The sequence below is a fragment of the Pan paniscus genome, chromosome 17, assembly GCF_029289425.2.
Source record: "Pan paniscus chromosome 17, NHGRI_mPanPan1-v2.0_pri, whole genome shotgun sequence".
In the NCBI taxonomy this organism is placed as follows: Eukaryota; Metazoa; Chordata; class Mammalia; order Primates; family Hominidae; genus Pan; species Pan paniscus.
The window spans coordinates 76,031,053-76,051,195 of record NC_073266.2 but is presented as its reverse complement, the minus strand read 5'-3'; the positions used below and the strand labels follow the sequence as shown (position 1 = coordinate 76,051,195).

Below are 20,143 nucleotides of genomic sequence, written 5' to 3'. Positions count from 1 at the left end.
AAACTGGCTAGCCACATGCAGAAAGCTGAAACTGGATCCCTTCCTTACACCTTATATAAAAATTAATTCAAGATGGATTAAAGACTTAAATGTTAGACCTAAAACCATAAAAACCCTAGAAGAAAACCTAGGCATTACCATTCAGGACACAGGCATGGGCAAGGACTTCATGTCTAAAACACCAAAAGCAATGGCAACAAAAGCCAAAACTGACAAATGGGATCTAATTAAACTAAAGAGCTTCTGCACAGCAAAAGAAACTACCATCAGAGTGAACAGGCAACCTACAGAATGGGAGAAAATTTTTGCAATCTACTCATCTGACAAAGGGCTAATATCCAGAATCTACAATGAACTCAAACAAATTTACAAGAAAAAAACAAACAACCCCATCAACAAGTGGGCGAAGGATATGAACAGACACTTCTCAAAAGAAGACATTTATGCAGCCAAAAGACACATGAAAAAATGTTCATCATCACTGGCCATCAGAGAAATGCAAATCAAAACCACAATGAGATACCATCTCACACCAGTTAGAATGAAAATCATTAAAAAGTCAGGAAACAACAGGTGCTGGAGAGGATGTGGAGAAACAGGAACACTTTTACACTGTTGGTGGGACTATAAACTAGTTCAACCATTGTGGAAGTCAGTGTGGCGATTCCTCAGGGATCTAGAACTAGAAATACCATTTGACCCAGCCATCCCGTTACTGGGTATATACCCAAAGGATTATAAATCATGCTGCTATAAAGACACATGCACACGGATGTTTATTGTGGCACTATTCACAATAGCAAAGACTTGGAACCAACCCAAATGTCCAACGATGATAGACTGGATTAAGAAAATGTGGCACATATATACCATGGAATACTATGCAGCTGTAAAAAATGATGAGTTCATGTCTTTGTAGGGACATGGATGAAGCTGGAAACCATCATTCTCAGCAAACTATCGCAAGGACAAAAAACCAAACACCATATGTTCTCATTCATAGGTGGGAATTGAACAATGAGAACACATGGACACAGGAAGGGGAACATCACACATGGGGGCCTGTTGTGGGGTGGGGGGAGGGGGGAGGGATAGCATTAGGAGATATATCTAATGTTAAATCATGAGTTAATGGGTGCAGCACACCAACATGGCACATGTATACATATGTAACAAACCTGCAGGTTGTGCACATGTACCCTAAAACTTAAAGAATAATTGAAAAAAAAAAGAGTTTATTATACATAGAGCTGTTACCGGAAAGGGGTCCCAATCCAGACCCCAAGAGAGGGTTCTTGGATCTCACGCAAGAAATAATACAGGGCAAGTCCATAGAGTAAAGTGAAAGCCTGTTTATTAAGAAAGTAGAAGAATAAAAGAATGGCTACTCCATAGACAGAGCAGCCCCAAGGGCTGCTGGTTGCCCCTTTTTATGGGGGTGGTTATCCATGCTCCCCTTTTTAGACCATATAAATAGGCAACTTCCTGACATTGCCATGGCATTTGTAAACTGTTATGGCACTGGTGGGAGTGTAACAGTGAGGAAGGCCAGAAGTCATTCTTGTCGCCATCTTGGTTTTGGTAGGATTTAGTTGGCTTCTTTATTGCAGCCTGTTTTATCAGCAAGGTCTTTATGACCTGTATCGTGTGCTCACCTCCTATCTATCCTGTGCTAACCTCCTATCTCATCCTGTGACTCAGAATGCCTTAACCATCAGGGAATGCAGCCCAGTAGGTTTCAGCCTTATTTTTACCCAGCTCCTATTCAAGATGGAGCTGCTCTGGTTCACACATCTCTGACAGAACTGGCTAAATGGGAGACTGGAGTTTTATTATTACTCAAATCAGCCTCCCTGAAAATTTGGAGGCCTGGGTTTTTTGTTTGTTTGTTTGTTTGTTTTAATAGTTTAGAATGCAGGGGGGTAGGAAATAGGAATTGCTTATTAGTAGGGTCAGGGATGGAATCAGGGAGACTAAATTGTCCTCTTGCACTGAGTCTGTTCCTGGGTGAAGGCCCCAAGACCAGATGAGCCAGTTTTACCAGTCTGGGTGGTACCAGCTGATCCATCAGAATACAGGGTCTGAAAAATACCTCAAACACTAGTCTTAGGATTTACACTAGTAATGTTATCTATGGGAGCAAGTGGGGAGGTAGGAATATCATGGCCTCTGGCTGCATGACACCTGAGCTATAATTTCTAATCCTGTGGCTAAGTTGTTGGTTTTACAAAGGTGGTCTGATCCCCAAGTAAGGAGGTGCTTTGTTTTGGAGAGGGGCTGTTACCATCTTTGTTTGTTAAACTATAAACTAAATTCCTCCCAAAGTTACTTTGGCCTCTGCCCAGGAATGAACAAGGGCAGCTTGAAGGTTAAAGGGAAAATGGAGTCAGGTCAGATCACTGTCACTGTCATAATTTTCTCACTGTTACAGTCTTTGCAAAGGTGGTTTCCTGAGTGGCAATCACAGAACCTGAGGTCCCAGCTCGAGCTTTCCTTCCTATTGTGAAAGACAAGCCTTACGTGTTCATTCCACTGGGAGAGGGGGGTCTAGAGGCCCACGTTCCCTCTCAGAGAGAAGTGACCAGGTCTGTCCTAGCGCTATTCAAGGGAGAAAGGAACCACATGGGCAGCAGAGGAGCTCACCCATCTCTGTTACCCCCACAACTTTTCCTGACGTTGTGTGGCCACTGTGTTGTATGGGATTATTCTACACAATTACCTTTAAAGATCCTGATTCAAAACCCATGACATTTTTGAGGCATTTTCATTTAAGGGCTCTTTGTGGGGTTTTGCCCCATCCCTACCCCAGGGCAGCTGGTCACGTCTTTGCATGCATAGGTCTCTGTTATAGCTGCCCCGCCGCCATTTCACTCTGATCACTTGGTCCCTCCCAGAAGTCGATCTTCTGATCCATTAAACATATAGTTAGGGGCCTACATTAGATAATTACAGCCTATTTGTTGATTTACTCATTTGACAAACATTTTGTACTAAAAAAAAAAAATTAATGAACATCAAAAGTCAGCATCTCACATTTTCCTCTTGCCTCTATGGCCCGCCATCAGTGATTCTATTTTAGGCCCTTGAAAGTGATATCTACGTGGTCAATGTTAAACTAGGTGATCTCTTCTCTGGCTATTTACAAATTTGTAAGATCAGATTCTCTGTCAGTGGTTCACAACCCCCAGGGGACAGTGGTGGTTATGGAGACACTTTTGATGGTCAGGATTCGGGAAGGACTACTGGCATCTGGGAAGTAGAAGCCAGGGAGGCGGCTAAACAGGCTACGTGCACAGGACGGCCCCCTGCCACCCCCACAGAGAACTGTCTGTCCAGATGTCAATAGTGCTGAAATTGAGAAACATATATAAATATTATACATACATATATATTAATTAATTAATTAATTCATTCATTCATTCATTCATGTTTTGCCAAACACTTATTTTGAGCCAGGAGCATTTACTATGTGCTGGGCTTTGCTTCTCCATGCACCTTCCCCAACGGCTGCCCCTGGAAGGCAGGGACTGTGTCTTAGTCACCTCTGCCCTCCTGGTGAGTCTTCGGGATTCTGACACAGCTATTCAGTGGATGTTCATTGAATGAATTGATTGTTTCAGTTTTCACAAGCTGCCAGTCACTGAGAGGAGGCAGATGTAGGGGGTGGGGGCAAATGGGCTCTTCAGTTTCTGCCATGGTAAAATTTTAAATATCATTTAAATGTTTTTATTGTGGTTGGTTTTTATTTTTATTTTTCCTTTTTTTTTTTTTTAGATTCATGGGGTCTATGTGCAGGTGTGTTACGTGGCTGTATTGTGTGATGCTGAGGTTTGGGCTTTAACTAAACCCATCACCCAAATAGTGAACATGGCACCCAATAGGTAGTTTTTCAACCTTACCCTCCTCCCTCCCTCCCCTCTTTTGGAATCCCCGGTGTCTACTGTTGCCATCTTTATGGCCATGTGTGCCCAATGCAGTGTTAAATTTGAGATGCCCATGAGACATCACGTGGAGATGGTGGGCAGGGAACTCAGGGACAGGGCTGGACTGGGGACATAAATGTGGAAGTCATCGGCATCTGAACGGTATTTAAAGCAAGGAAGTCGCTAGGGATTGTGGGCAGAGAGAGAAGAGCTGTTCCAGAGCCCTCCAGAGTCTAAAGGGGAGAGGATGAGGAACTCACAAAAGAGACAGAGAAGAGGTAGCCAGTGAAGCAGAGAAAAGTCTTGAGGAAGCTAGGGAAAGCCGTATCAGAAAGAAGTGAGAGATCCACTGTGCCCAGAGCTGCTGAGAGCAAAGGGGGTGGGGGCCGAGAAGAGAATACTGCACTTAGCAGCATGATGGTCGTGCTGCCCTTGATAGAGGCTTCTTTCGAGGGAAAGCCTCTTTCAGATGCTTAAGAGAGAATGGGAGGGGAGGGACTGGAGACAGCGAATCTACAGCGGATTTGCGTTTCGATGTCGAATGTGAGTCAGTAGTTGGGGTGGGCTGTGGGGTCGCCATGCTGTGTAGCTATCATGGAATGCTGCTAGGCTCTTGGGAATGATTCTGTAGAGGGAATATTGATGGAGGAGAGAGAGGAAAAACTGCTGCAGCAATACCTGGAGGACTTGAGAGGGGCGGGGACCAGGGCACCTGTAGAGGAGATGGTTCAGGATGGAGCAGGGATGGCTCATCGTAGTAGGAAGAGGGCGCAGTGTGTGGGCACAGACCGGGAGGTGAGAATATGGATGTGCTTGTGGCAGCACTTAGAGGTTCTCCTAAACCTTCAGTCTGCACACTGAAACAGGAAGCTGAGGGTGCGGTTGGGGGAGGAGGTGTAGGTGCTTTGAAGAGAGAGAGGTAGGTAGGAAATCATCACGTAGGATGATGTGGCAGTAAATGGATAATGCTGGAAACTCCATCCCATATCTGATCACCGCTCCAGCTCCCTGGACATCATTACCTGGCCCCAGTCTCCCTGCCCTGCCCCTGGCCTATTCTCCACAGAGAGGCAGTGATCTTTGTCATGCAGAAATCTCCTCCTGTCCCTTCCCCACTTGCCCCAAATCCTCCAATGGCTTCTCATCCAACTCAGTACAAAGGGGAAAGTTTTCCAAATGGTTTCCCAGGTCCCCCAAGGCCTGACTTCCTGTCCTCTCTGCCTCCCCCAACCTCTGCCAATCTCCCTGGCTCCCTGCACTCCCGCAGCACGCCAGGAGTGCTGCTCCTGCCCTGAGCATTTCTCCTTGGGGTGCCTTCGACCTGGAATGCTCTACCGTCTATGTCCTCCTGGCTCCCCTCACTTCCTATAGGCCTCTGCTCAAATGCTCTTTATCCATGAACAAGGGCTGCTCTGACCTCCCTACATAAGACAGCTGCCCCACTCCACCGCATGCCCGTCTCCTCTTCACTGCTGAGTTTTCCCACCTAGCGCTTAGCACCATGCATTTACTTGTTTATTGTCAGTCTCCCTCATTTAAAGGTGAGAGCCCTGACAACACAGCCTCCGTTTTCTTTATTGCTGTTTTGAGGAATAGCATCTGGAAGAGTATCTGACACATACAGGCCACTGAATAAATATTGGTTGACTGAATGAGAGGAAAGAAGGATCAATGGATGGATGGATGAAAGGAAGGAAGGATAGATGGAAGGAAGGAAGGTACGGATGGAGGGAGGGAAGGAGGAGGGTGAGTAGAAGGAAGGATGAATGGATGGACAAATGGATGGGTGGGTGAGTAGATGAATGGATGAATGGATAGATAGATTATAGTCATTGATTGATGGGTCATTAAGATATGACTACAATGAAGACATTCATTTCTACATGAGCAATTAAACCCCCTCCCAAGGAGGAATTTATAACAACAAATAAAACACAGAAACATATCTTACCCACTAAAAAGTCATTGGATGGATTTGTAGTCTAAACCTAGCAGAACTGGGGACAAATTCTATGCTCCGTGCTGCTCCAGGAGAGAGTAGAATGCCGCAGGAGCCTCTCTTCCCAGTAGAGACCTTGATGTGCGCCTGTGTTCTCTTCCCTGCCAGGATCATTCCTATTTTTCTTATCCATCGGCCTGAGAACAATATCCCGTATGCTACAGTGGAGGAGGAGCTGATTGGAGAATTTGTGAAGTATTCCATCAGGGATGGGAAAGAAATAAACTTCTTGAGAAGAGAATCAGAAGCTGGTCAGAAATGTTGCACCTTCCAGCACTGGGTGTACCAGAAAACAAGTGGCTGCCTCCTGGTGACGGACATGCAAGGTGAGGAGAGCAGCTTAGCCCAGGCTCCAGGGATGCTGTGGGCCAGAGATGTTCCTGTGGGTGGAGAGGGAGGGGAGGGAGAGGAAGGATAGGCCTGCTGGGTACCTTGAAACACCTTTACCTGCAGAAGCTGTTACTGATGCCTCCTCAGAAACAAGATTTGATAAAGGAGCCTGACATAACCAGCCAGAGGGCCATTTCATTTTATTTTTATTTAAAAAAATTCTAGGGGGGGACAGGGTCTCACTCTGTCACCCAGGCTGGAGTACAGTGGCACGATCATAGCTTACTGCAGCCTTGAATTCCTGGGCTCAAGTATTCCTCCCGCCTCAGCCTCCAGAGTAGCTGAGACTGCACATGCATTCCACCACACCTGGCTAATTAAAAAAAATTTTTTTTTTGTACAGACAGCGTCCTGGACGGTTTCCCAGGCTGGTCTCGAACTACTGGGCTCTAGCGATCCTCCCACACTGGCCTCCAAAAGTGTTGGGATTACAGGCGTGAGCCACTGTGTCTAGATGTCATTTCATTTTAATAATTCATGCCAATAATGCCTTCCCATTACAACAGGTAACCAGAGATTGGCTTTACTGTTCTATCCTCAATAGGCCTAAACTCAGCAATATATTCTCAAATCCAGATCTACCATAAGGTAAATTAAGATGTAGTACTTCATTCTCTATAGGCAAAAGAGTCTTTAGAATGCTTTAGATTTTAAGCTTCTCTGCTGAATGTATAGCATGTTTTCAATGTATACACAATTGTTTAGGAATACCATTTCTTCTATGGAATGGAGATGTCATAGTTAGGGTTCCCCTAAGACAGACCTGAGACAGGTACTCACATACAAATGGCTTATTTGAGAGGGGATCCCAGGAAACGCCAATACATGAGTAGGGAAGTGCAACTGGGGAAGGAAAGGCGACTGGTAGAGTATGTTATTATTAGCCAGTGACAGCCGTGGGTGCTGGAGCTGACATCTGCAGGGAGCCCTGCAAAGCACACTTCTCAGTGAGGGAGCCGGAGTGTGTATACACCAGCTACCAGGATCACCAGCTGGCGGCTGCTCTGGGTGGGGGCATTACCTCCCTTGCACTTGTCACCTGCCCACATGGGCAAGCTAAGCCGGATAAAAAACATGATCAGAGAAAGTTCTTAAGCAGAGAAATGCTGGTGTGGCAGTAAGAGGTGGAGCCAGGCGCACAGAAGTGGTTGGGGTGTGGGCAATAGGTAAGGCACCAGCAGCTTCTGCTGCAAGGGGTTTCCTATTTCTGTCTGCTGTTAAGAAAATCTGAACTATATTATTTTCTGCCTACCAAATGTCAGATATTGTCCCAGGTGAGGATCTCAAGCTCTAGCTATTACATGGTGTTGAAGAGCAAGACCACCTTGGGGTTCTGTTCCCTGCACTGCCACTTCCAGCCTGGTAGCCTGTGGGCAAATTACCTTTCTCAGTGCTTCAGTAACTTCCACACAGAGTTGTTCTGAGAATTAAATGAGATAGTAAAGCGCTTATTGCAGCATTGCCACATAATAAATGGTTCCTATTTCTTTTAACCCATTTTTTTTTATTTGTTTGAGACAGGGTGTCACTCTGTCACCCAGGCTGGAGTGCAGTGGCGCAAACAGCTCACTGCAGCCTCAACCTCCTGGACTCAAGTGACCCTCCTGCCTCATCCTGCCATGTAGCTGGGACCACGGGAGTATGCCATCACACTTGGCTAATTTTTTCTTTCCTTTTTTTTTCTTTGTGTGTGTGTGTGTGTGTGTGTGTGTGTGTGTGTGTGTGTGTGTGGAGTTGGGGTTTCACTTTGTTGCTCAGGCTGGTCTTGAACTCCTGGACTCAGGTGATCTTCCTGCCTTGGCCTCCCAAAGTGCTGGGATTAGAGGTATGAGCCACTGTGCCCCAGCCTTTATTCTGAAATAATTATAGACTCACAAGGATTTGTAAAAATATATGGAGTGATTCCCATGTATGCTTCACCAGCTTCACCTAATGGTGACATCTCACATAACTATAGTACATTATCAAAACCAAGAGATTGACATTGGCAGAATATAATCAACTACACTAGAAACTTGACTTGGATTTCATCAGTTTTTGTATCCATTCATTTTTTTCTATTATTTTTACTTAATCTTCATAATAACCCTGCAGAGAAGATATTATGATCCCCATTTTACAGAAGAGAAAACTGAGGCCTGGAGACCATGATTGTCTCTGTCTGCTGTCACTCAGCTAGTAAGTAGAGGGGTCCAAGACTCCAACCTGCATTTTCTGACTCTGAATTCCAAGTTATTTCCACAAATAACAATTTAGCAAATTTGCAAGATATTTACTTCCAGACCTTTCCAAGTCTCTCCTGATGTTAGAGGGCTCTGGTATGTGTACGGTTCTTCCTCCTAAGCCCTTGGAAGGACTCCTTGCAGGCCAGCTGGGAAATGCAACATTACCGCCTTGCAGATGAAGCCAATCTGCAAATTTAAGTCAGACTTCACTCTTTGAAGAGACTTTGCTGCCACACACACACAAAACATATGGTCTTAACAAACAGCTGTTTGTTCTATTTAGACTCTGGCTGTGCAATTGCTGCTGTCCCCCATCTTTTCTCCTTGGGAATTAATTTTGTATTAAATACATCTCTTGTGCTGAAAAGCAGCACCCAGGGCTTCGTGCACAGTTAGTTTCACTTCCAGGTACTAGTAAACAACAGTAATGGAATATCACATCTCTCTGTAAATGACGTGTGTGGTTTAACGTGGTGGTGTGGCATTAAGTCATGGTGTTTATTTACTCTCCGTTGATGGACAAAAAATATTTTTACTGTCATTGTCATTGTGGCATGAGATAGCACATCTATTCTCTAAGGAAACTCCACTTCTTATAATTTTACAGAGACACTAGAATTAGAATTAAACTCAAATTCTATCACCACCTTTTTGGACTTTTAAAAGTTAATTCTTCCGGGCTGCATTTGCTTATTTAGAAGATTATGCCAGGTCCTGCAGGTTTGTGGGGTAAAAGATGAGCCTGTGATTTGGACCTGAGACCTGCATGCTGGTGAGACTACCACGCCTTCTAACAAGCTGTCACCCAAAAAACTCAAGACCTTGAATTCTGGAGAATGAGCTTTTTTTTTTTTTTTTTTTTTTTTTAATTTTTTTGTATTTTTAGTAGAGACGGGGTTTCACCATGTTGGCCAGGCTGGTCTGAACTCCTGACCTCAAGCGATCCACCTGCCTGGGCCTCCCAAAGTGCTGGGATTACAGGCATGAGCCACTGTGCCCAGCCAAGTGGAGAATGAACTTCTAATGCTGTTCATTTCCTTTCTTCTGTTAGAAACAACCTGTAGATTACTGTTATCTCCAACTCAGCTTGATAGCTGCACACTAGGATTTAACTTTAGCCTCTAGAGATTCCTAGTAACCTTGACAGAATTGCTGGCAAATCATTAAACTGACAGGGGGAAGTTTTCTTTTAAAAATTATATTCTGTCTTTCTAAACTGTAAGTGACAGCTGGTAATTGTGGGAAACAAGGGAAAGCAATTCTCCAAGTTCAAGGACCTTTTGCCAAATGACTTTTTCAAATTGGACTTCCATACGGCTTAGAGCTGTAATTTAAAAATACAATTTTCCATGAAACAAGATGTCCAGAGAGAGCGTTTGCAATTTGGTGGGTTTTTTTTTTTTTTCAAAGCATAGTCCCTGCAATAAAAGCTATGTGAAGCATTTCTACATATGTTTGAGTTATTAGCGGCTTTGAAAGAATGAGATGAATTAGTTACCAACTGCAAAAGAGACTTTTAAACTGGTCACTGGTTCTCCCAAAGTGCCATGTCTAATTTAGCTCACAGGTGCACTGCAGAAAAGCAGGCCTCATGGCTTCTGTCTGCCTAACCAGCCTGAATCCCAACACGTCCTTTGTTTTTGCCATGCTCCCAGCAGATAACGCTGAATCTGAGCATTAATCCTTTAGCTGTCTTTTCCTGGGCCTCAGAAACAGCACTCCACATGGGTGGGGAACCACGGAAGTAGGTGGCCAGCAGATCTGATCCTCATGGCTGGCTTTAGGGGGATGCTGAGTTTTTTTCTTTCCACAGCCCAAACTGGTTTCTAGGCTGCCAGGGCCCTCCATGGGCAAGTCACGTGCTGGAGGTGGGGAATGCCAGTGCTCACAGCCCGGCCCATGGAGCCCAAGAGGCAGGGGCAAGAGCACAGGAGGCAGGACCCAGGCATCTAGCAGGTGCAGACACACTGGTGGGGTGGCAATATAGGCCGTGGGATAAAATGTCATCACTAGATTGCACGGGTAAGGTCCTGGCAGAGGTCCACTGCGTTGGAGCAAGTGCCCATAGCCCTCACCCTAAGGAGACAGGAATGGAATTGGTACGTGGTCAGGGCATGCAGATTCTGGAAAGGTCAAGAGGGAATCCACACTCTGGGCATCAGGGAAGTGCTTTACTTTCCACTAGACCTGAGAGAGGTTCAGGATGCAGGCTGAGACTAGGGGTAGAGTGAGAGAGGGTGGCTCTTTCCACTACAGAAAGGGATGGCAGCTCTTATCCTCCCTCACAGTGGAAAACAGTGGGATAGTCTATTCCCTTTGCCTCCCTGGCTCCCTAGCTACCCTCCCTACCCCTCCTGCTGGAAAGGCACATGCAAAAAAGGGTTCCATATGCTTGCAATGGGTGCCTATTGCTTTTTGCTGAACCAGAGTGGGAAGCTCAGGTAGCTGTTCTACTGTTTTGGTTTTGGTATCCCCCACCTACCCCCACCATGGTTTAGTGGGTAGCAGTTAGGATGAGTCCAAGGACCACGTGTTCCAAATGTCTGCTTCGCCAGGCCATTGGTTCAGTGTCTACGTAGAACTCAGGATTGTTTCCCGGGGTCTAACACTGACCACCCAGAAACCCTTCAGCCCTGGATTGAAAAACGATCTTTATGGAAATGAGAAATCATATGTCTGAAGTTTGGCTTTGAACTAAACACATGCCCCTTGAGCCCTGTGTTAGTCCATTTTCACACTTGGGTATGATAAAGACATACCCAAGACTGGGTAATTTACAAAGAAAAAGAGGCTAATGGACTCATAGTCCCACGTGGCTGGGGAGGCCTCACAATCATGGTGGAAGGCGGAAGGCACGTCTTACATGGCAGCAGGCCAGAGACAGAATGAGAGCCAAGGGAAAAGGAGAAGCCCCTTATGAAATCATCAGATCTCCTGAGACTTATTCACTACCATGAGAACAGTATGGGGGAAACTGCCCCCATGATTCAATTATCTCCCACTGAGTCCCTCTCACCACACATGGGAATTATGGGAGCTACATTCAAGATGAGATTTGGGTGGGGACATGGCCAAACCATATCAAACCCTCTTGCTATTGGCATTGACTATCCCAGGCCGTGCCTACTCTTCTTTCCATCATGTAAGGGTTTCCACTTTCACTGAAGAACGGGGAGCCAGACCTAAGCCAAAGTCACAGTATTTCTGGGGAGATTGCTTACGGGACAAGCATCAGGCCTCAGATTTTTTCACAGAGTGGCCAGCTCCCTCCTTGTCATGGGGTGGGTGGGCCAGGCAGGCAGAGGACTTCATTTCCAGAGCCGAGAGGGCTTGGGTTGTCTGCTCACATGAGACTTGATTCCCCCTAACTGCCACCTTCCCCATGGTCCCTGCCTAAAGCTGGATGCGTATATGAAAGAGGCCTCGAGTGTTTATGCAGGAAGGAGGAGGAGGATGAGCTGTCATTACCCCTTCCCTGGGGCTAGATGGCCCAACTTCCTGAGGGGCCCTGAGTAACACAAACTCCCATCTTTGCTTTCTCTTCCTGTAGGTGTAGGAATGAAGCTAACTGACGTTGGCATAGCAACGCTGGCTAAAGGGTGAGTAGGAAAAAATGGAGTGTGCATCATTTAACACTGGGCTTACAGACACCTTCCAGGCAGACACTGTCAGGCTGAGGTGGGCAAAGTGAATTTCTTGTCCTAACTGTGGATGACGAATGTTCTTGGAATGAATTCATTTCTCTCACTTACATAAAATATTTATGGACTTTGTTCTCACAGGGGAGCACATTTGTTTCTTAACTTTGAAACAAATGAGAACTCTTGCAAACACATTTCAAGATTAATAACCAATAGGAGTACCACGGGGAGAAAATGCTGGCATTACTTGGATGCCTTTTAACTGGGAATATTCCGTTCTTTTACATTTAATGTCTTCACTATTAAAAGCTTCTTTGAAAATTTTTTTTTTGCAATTGAATGCAGTGAATTCAATTTGTATATTTTAAATTAATTTTTCTTCAAAAAGTATTTTAGGCAGCTCACAGACCCCCACGATGATAATCATAGGAGGCAATGTCTCTGGCAGAGCTGTGATTAGTTACTTGTTTTTGATGATGGCTTTATTTTTCTAATATAGAGTGGTGCTTTGCTTAGTGTGAGGCACACACAGATGATGCTATGATCACATTTTACTGGGGCGTCTTTTTAACAAGCTGCCCCTTCCCACTTCTTTACTTGACTGCCACTGAGGAGAAAGCCAGCCATTTGTTGTTCTTGGTGAAGATGCAATTCTGTGTTGGAACCACCATCGCCTTTGCCCACTCCTGCTCTTCCTACGTACTAAGACCATCTGTAAGGGGGAGGAAAAGAGAGCTCATGACTTTTGGAGGGGATGGCTTCTATTTCAAAATGTAGGTTTTATTAGTATGAGGTATCGTAAGGTCAACAGATCAGGAGATAGTTGCCATTGAAAAGCTAGTTTGTTACTTGCAGCTGCCAAGAGGGGGCACCAGGCCACCAGGGGCCATCTAAGAAGCAGCAGGGCCAGTTGGGAGGCAGAGGAAGTGAGGGGAAAATGCAGGCAAGAATATTATGGTTTATTCGGGAAGGAATAGGTGAGGGAGGATAAACAGTCCTAGGATTGGCTAATTTGACATTTTCCAGCAGTCTCTGGGACATAGGGCTGGCCCTAGTGTCTGGTACCTGCACTGGGGTGATTAGGACAGGTGGACAGTGGCCCCAGTATGAGAGACCACAGAGGAGGTATTAGGGGTGTGGCTCTGGATTGGTTGGTTTGCATATATATGAAAGGCTCTCTGGAAGGTGATCATTTACTCTCTCTAGGAATATGGCAGCCCTGAGAGGAGTAAAGTCTCTCCAGGGCCAGTAAGGCACAAGATGTCAAAGCATCAGAAACACAGAAAATAAAGTAGTGGGATGAATCCAGCTTCCTTTCCCAAGGCTGAGAACAACTTATCCATGGGAGCTTTCTGGTTACTTCAGACCATCAGTGTCAGCCACAATCCAACAAATATGCTAATTTTCAGCTTCAATAAAGGACAGAGAGAAGTAGAGGAATCTGAAAAAGTAGGAAGGGGATCACTCTTTCTTTTAACCTCCAGGTCAGTAAGTCTGATTCATGAAGTTCTCGCCGATTGCACAAAGCTTCCAGTTGGGTTTTAGAACCAGAATGCGGTTTGGACATTTTCCCTGGGATGGCTCAGTGATGATGAAGTTTTATGTTGGAACTGTCTCCAGGCTTCTCCCCTGTGCTCACCAGAGACCTGGCGGGCATACACTTCAGGGAATTGGGCGTGTTCTTGGGCTTGTGAAGACAGCGCATTAGGAGGGATTATGATGTAGTGGGGACGAAGGAACAAGGGATTTAGAGCTAGACCCAGTTCATACCCTGATGCTGCTGCTTCCATTTCTCCTGATAGTAGCCTCGCTTCTTGGCATCGTAGGAATTTGCCTAGCCTACCTGATGAGGGGGATGAACGTCTATTGCAGTTTCCCCATGATGGTACCATTTTATGCCTGATGTCCTCACATCCCATACACTTTAGCATTGATCCTGAACAAGTGTACCCATTTAGAAGATAAATTATATGGTGCCCTATTTATGGAGGCTTCTGGACCCCAGAAGGATTTTCCAAACGGAGCCTTCCTTTCCAGGCTCCATGTGTTCTGCAGAACCTTGCAGATGCAAGCATCGGCCAGCCCTAGTTTGAATCCTGGCTTCTCGTCATACCAGCTGTGTGACTGTGGGCATGTGACTAAGTTCTTAAAGTCAGTGATGTACAGCATGGGGACGCTCCAGCTTGCCCTGAGTATTCCCCTAGTTAATCTACACCTAGCCCCTGAAACTGGAAGTGAGCTAGATAAATATTAGTTTCCCTTCGCTCCTCATGTCTTAGCCTGACACCAGAGTAGGCAAATTTCGTGCTGTTATTTAGAACAACTCTCTACCAAAACAAAGAAGAAACCTGCCCAAGAAGTTTCAAAAATGAAGATGGTCGTGATTATTTAAGACATCTTTTAAATTCAAGTCAACAGCTTCCAGGAACCCAGACCCACTGGGAGCTTCGAATGGTACATTTTTTTTCCTCCTGTTTTAAAAAGAAATCCAATCCTTTGGTTTTGTTCTCAGCTTTAATGTGACTTATCTGGCCCAGGACAGCTGCCCAAGACCCATTAGAAGCACTGACGGCTGGAGCCCAGTGCAGAATGCTGTCTATAAAGTATTACTTACTCATTGCCTTCCCACCCAAGGAGAGGCCAAGGAGCAGGAGCTGGGAGAGGAGGAGATTCTGAAGCGTTTGAGAGCTTTGGCAGGGATATTAGATCTTCTTGTCTTTTGTTTTTTAAAAACTTTTCTTTAAACTTTACCTTTTTAAGCCACAGTTTTTTTCCCAAAAGAAATATATCTTACAATCACAGTTTGAAAAACTGATGAAAAGGGAAAACTTCTCCAAACAGAGCATAAGAAGTGGTTGAGAGACCTCTTTAGAGGCTCCTGGGAACCCCTATGGAGTGGAAACCAGTGATCAAGCCCGACCTCCTCACTTCACAGGTGAGGAGGCATGGGGCATGGGGCAGCCTGCTTGCTGGCAGGAGTCAAGAAGTTTTTCCTGCTTGAAGTCAGCACCCCAAAGTGAATGGCAGATCCTCAATGCTGGGAGGCGAGGCACAATTGAAAAAGTTCTCCAGTGAATGTCAAAGCCGCAAAAGGGAGCTAACTCATGAGAACAGACTTGGAAAGGGCTCAAGTTCAAGGGCACTCTGCAGACAGGAAAGTCCAGGTGGGAGGCAAATGAGCTGGGGAAGAAAGGAAGGCGAGCATCGCAGACTGCAGACAGCAGGAGAGAAGATGGAGGAATAAGGGTTGATCGAGCAAGTTCTCTTGATTCTTAGCAAGCAACTGTGAGTGAGCTTAGTTCATTCATGATGCAAAGGGAGAGTCTCAAGTTCCAAGGGGGGGGCTGGTACCTGGCAGGGTTCAGCTGGGGGAACAGCACCATCATAAGAAGCAGTGCTCCGTGTGTCATTAAAAAAAATTCCCATATGTCTCAATCAGGACCATATATTTGGCTGCTGACACCCCAGTCATGCAACCTGTTTTGCTGTCTTGTTCAATGAAGTCAAAGGCTATGATCCTATTTCAGGAGTAATTACTCTAATCTCATAAAATAAAATAGAGAATTGTCATGACTTACTCATTTTAATTCAACTTTACTTCATTGTATGTTCCTTATAACAGGAGTATGTCATATTTCTCTTGGGAGCCAGAGATATAAATATGTCTGGAAACACATCCCCTGTACCTCAGCCACCTCAATCTTTTGGCAAATGTTGAGTACAAAAATTTCAAGTTACAAAGTATGGCAAGTAAGATTGTTTTGACATCCAGTAATCCACTTTCTAGATAGACCCAAGATACTAACCCATTGAACAAATTTCTGATTGGAAATTACACAAGGAAAAAAGGCCTAATTTTATAACTGGAGATTTGGAAATGTAACCTAACCAACTCCAGACCGATCTAAAGCCATGCGTGCAGTGGAGCCGAACTGCAAACTCATGCTTCTCTCCAACCAGTCGGGGAGTTCCCGGGGGAGGCGACCAGATTGCAATTCAACCACCAGAGGGCACCAGAACCAATACTTTGCCCTTTGTAGTCTCCCCTAAAAAGCCAATTTCCTGTTGCCAGATTGAAATAAAACAAAGAAAAGTACCATTAGCAGATTTCTTCCCTGGCAGTAAGCATTAGACCAAAATAAGATTAATATGGACAGCCATAAAGGACACCCCTTGCAGTGGCTGCCAGCCAGCCTTGCATCTTTCTACCCTCGGAGGAAGGAACGACGAGGCTTAAGGATGTGTGGCTTGTGTCAAGCGTCCCTGACATGGAAGCCAAATTCCCGAGACCCTGGACAGAAGCCTGGATGATTCATTCATGTAGCAGGAGGAGAGCTGCCTTGAGAAAGCAGGCTCCATTGGGGTCTGCGTGCCTAGCTCTGGTCCTGGCCATGAACAGGAGAAAAGATCAAAATAGACTCCCACACTCGGCCAAGCTGAGTTCCAAAAGAAAGGCTCTGCCCTCAATGCCCACAAGCAGATGGAGGGGACGGCAGCCACCTGGGATGCTTTGCCCAGTCACAAGGCCAAGCCACCACCGTACCTGGAGAGGAAGGGCCAAAACAAACTTGGAGGTGGGAAGAAACAATCTAATCCGAAGAAACACGCCCCGAGAATAGGCTTATGTGCATGAGTGGTGACTCCAGGCAGACTATTTAAAGCAATGCATGAGTCTGCCAGGAGAGGAAACAAAGGGACATTGGAACAGAATTCCTGATGCCTTTAAAGTGTCTCATAGCAGGGCCATGTCACTATAGAACACCAAACATTTCAGCTGAGTCCCCAATGCCAGGCATCAGCGGACCAATCTCACAGGTCTGTCAGCTTGAGAAAGGCAATTTTATGCCCCAGATAGCTCCTGTCCCCGCCTGCCACATGGTCACCTGTCCCGGAAGGCCACCTGCATCCCATCTTCATCCGGTCAGGCCATTCTGTAGTAGGGCTGGCTGGCCCGCTGGCTGATTTATGTGGCTAGTCTTTGCCATTAAGGAAGTTTGGAGGCTGAAGGGAAGTCTGAAGGGAACAGTGGTGATTTTCGCAGTTTTTGGCAAGGCAGACCCTACTATAGCAGTGCTCTCAGTGTATGGGGGAGTCTCCCAGGCCCAACAGAGCCAGCCAGGACATGTCCCCTCCATGGAGGGACTAGCACAGCAGTCTCCTGGCCTCTACCCAGAAGTCTTACAAAGGACGGTTCTGTTGAAGTGTCTGGAATTGGGATCCATGGGTTCCTCCCACTCCTGACCCTATTCCCTAGTTGTCCCCCTGCCCAGTCCATTCCCCAGGACCTGAGGACTCAGGGACAGGTGCTGCATCGCTTGTCATCCAGCTTCAGAGATGAGTCTGAACAGAGAGAACGTCTAGAGAAGTCTGGTAGATTTGAGATCACCCCTGCAGGACAGACTGGTGGCCAGTAGGAGACAGAGGCACAAGGCAGGTACAGGGATGGCCGAGAGGGTTGGGGTGACAGAGCCTGAGCGGACAGGATGGGGTGAAGACCAGAATAGACAAGAAAAAGGTTATCACTGCCTTCAGGAAAGTCTAAGCCAATGTAGTGTCACCAGGTGGGAGCCTCATGACAGATCAGAGAGGGAATGTGCTGCCAAGATGCCAGCAACTAAACAAGTTTGTCGACTAAAGACAAGGAAAAGTCTAGAAGGTAGCCAGAAAAGGAGGTGTGGGGAATGTGTGCGTGTGTGTGTGCGCGTATATGTGTCTGTGTGCGTGTCTTTGTCTTTGTGTGTGTCTGTGTCTGTGTCCCTGTGTATGTGTGTGCATGTGTCTGTGTGTATATCTGTGTCTGTGTCTTTGTGTGTCTGCCTCTGTGTGTTGTGTGTGTGTGTGTGTGTGTGTCTAAAGAGACCTTGCCTGTTTGAAGACAGAGGGGAAGGAGCCTGTGGGAAAACAATGAGGGACTAACGGCAGAGTAATGTTCCAGAGTGGTGAGCACCCTGCGTGAGGATTCAGAGTTTGTCAATACGGAAGGCCCTGCAGCCCTCGCTGTGCAACTTGGAGCACACTGGAAATGTGGCTTTGCCTCTACCCACCCTCACCGCCACCCAGGGCGTCAGCCCAGCTGCTCCTCTGAATGGTGAATTCTCAAAAAGTCTGTACCTAGTGGGAATGCTGATGCGCTTCTCCCTCACCTCAATTACCTGCCCTGTGGCCCTGCAGAGGCTCCTGTAACCGCCCCACAAGTTCTCCTTGCCTGTATGCCTAGACAGGACATGGCCGATTTATCAAGATGGGAATTGCAAAGAGAAAGAGTTTAATTCACATAGAGCCAGCTGTATGGAAGACTGAAGTTTTATTACTACTCAAATCAGTCTCCCTGAAAATTTGGGGATTGGGGGTCAGGAAGTGGGGGTAGTGCTGATTGGTCAGGTCGGAGACAAAATCGTAGGGAGTCAAAGCTGTCCTCCTGTGCTGAGTCAGTTCCTGGGTGGGGGCCACAAGACTAAATGAGCCAGTTTATTGATCTGGGAGGCGCCAGTTGATCCATCGAGGGCAGGGTCTGAAAAACATCTCAAGCACCAGGCTTAGGTTTTACAATTGTGATGTCATCCCTAGGAGAAACTGGGGAGGTTTAGAACCTTGTAGCCTCCAGCTGCATGACTCCTAAACCATAATTTCTAATCTTTTGGCTAATTTGTTAGTCCTGCAAAGGCGGTCTAGTTCCCAGGCAAGAAGGGAGTTTGTTTTGGGAAAGGGCTGTTACCGTCTTTGTTTCAAAGTCAAACTATAAACTAAGTTCCTCCCCAAGTTAGTTTGGCCTCTGCCCAGGAAAGAACAAGGAGAGCTTGGAGGTGAGAAGCAAGACGGAGTCGGTTCAGTCAGATCTCTTTCACTGTCACAATTTTCTCAGTTATAATTTCTGCAAAGGTGGTTTCACTCCCATTTGCAGATAAAACCAGCACAGGCCTTTGGGGATCAGAGCTCTGGGGCTTAGGACAGTGGGCAAATCTCAGGCTGCTTATCTGGTGGGTGTCTACCTACAACGCCCCCTCCTCGGTTTTTTGTCTTCAATTCGTTTCCATTTCAGATACTAACGAATGGACTGTGTGCTTCCTGCATATTCATGGGGATGGGACTCATGCGACCTCAAAAACAGACCCATAGTAGATGAGTGCTTCTCCCCCTCCCCTGGGCTCCTCTCTGAGCTCTCTTCTTCGGGACTCCTGTCTCACAGAACCTCCTGGTTGAGCGTGCCATCAAAAGCAATGAGAGTAGAAACTGTGCAAATGTACAGGGATTCTAGAATGTGTTGCCAGCAGACGCAGAGACCAGACTCATTGAAGGTGGGGCACCTCTGCCCTCCTCTCACATTTTTCTGCAGAAAGAGGGAACTTTTTGTATTCTTTTTTTTTTCTCCAGCCAGGGAGGCTATGAGGGAAGAGAGAGCCAGGGCTTGGTTTCTGTTGGGGTAGCTGGGACTGTGGCTTCAACTGAGGCCTGAGGGAGGGGCCATAGCACTGGGCAAGAAGGGCAGAAAGTGCCAGGAAGCAAGGGGAGGGGCTGGACTTTGTTCAGAGGGAGATGGGGCCATCCAAGCAGTTGCTTGGCCATGACAAGATCTGACCTGCACCACCTGGACCAGGCGGAAAGCAGGGCCGAATTGCCTGGAGGCTCCCCTGACTGGCCCAAGGAGGGGCAGTTGTGGCTCAGATGGCATTTGTTCAGATAAGTTGCTGAAGGTTACCTGCCCCAAGAGAAGGTCACCTTGTAGACATCCTCAAGGGGGACAACTTCTCTAGAAAACACAGATCTGGTTACACTACCACGTCCCCGCCCTCAAAAGCTCCATGAATTTTTAAAAGTGCTTTTCAAAGTAATTATGTGAAACAAGATTTCTGTTGTCAAGTAATTTTGGGAAACCCTAGGTTGAATAAGTTTAGGAAGTTTCTTTTTTTCTTTCTTTTTTTTTTGAGACGGACTCTCACTCTGGCACCAAGGGTGGAGTGCAGTGGC

General features: G+C 46.3%; 1 protein-coding gene across 3 annotated transcripts in view; it reads left to right on the top strand.

Annotated features, from left to right (window-relative positions):
* The window catches only part of ALPK2 (alpha kinase 2), a 130,986-nt gene that overhangs the window by 102,103 nt on the left and 8,740 nt on the right, over window positions 1-20,143 (top strand). For all 3 annotated transcript variants that reach the window (XM_034943824.3, XM_055102424.3, XM_063597342.1), the window contains 2 exons: window positions 6,031-6,248; window positions 12,088-12,136. In XM_034943824.3, the coding sequence (XP_034799715.2) occupies window positions 6,031-6,248; window positions 12,088-12,136 (267 nt within the window). The remainder of the gene's footprint in view (window positions 1-6,030; window positions 6,249-12,087; window positions 12,137-20,143) is intronic.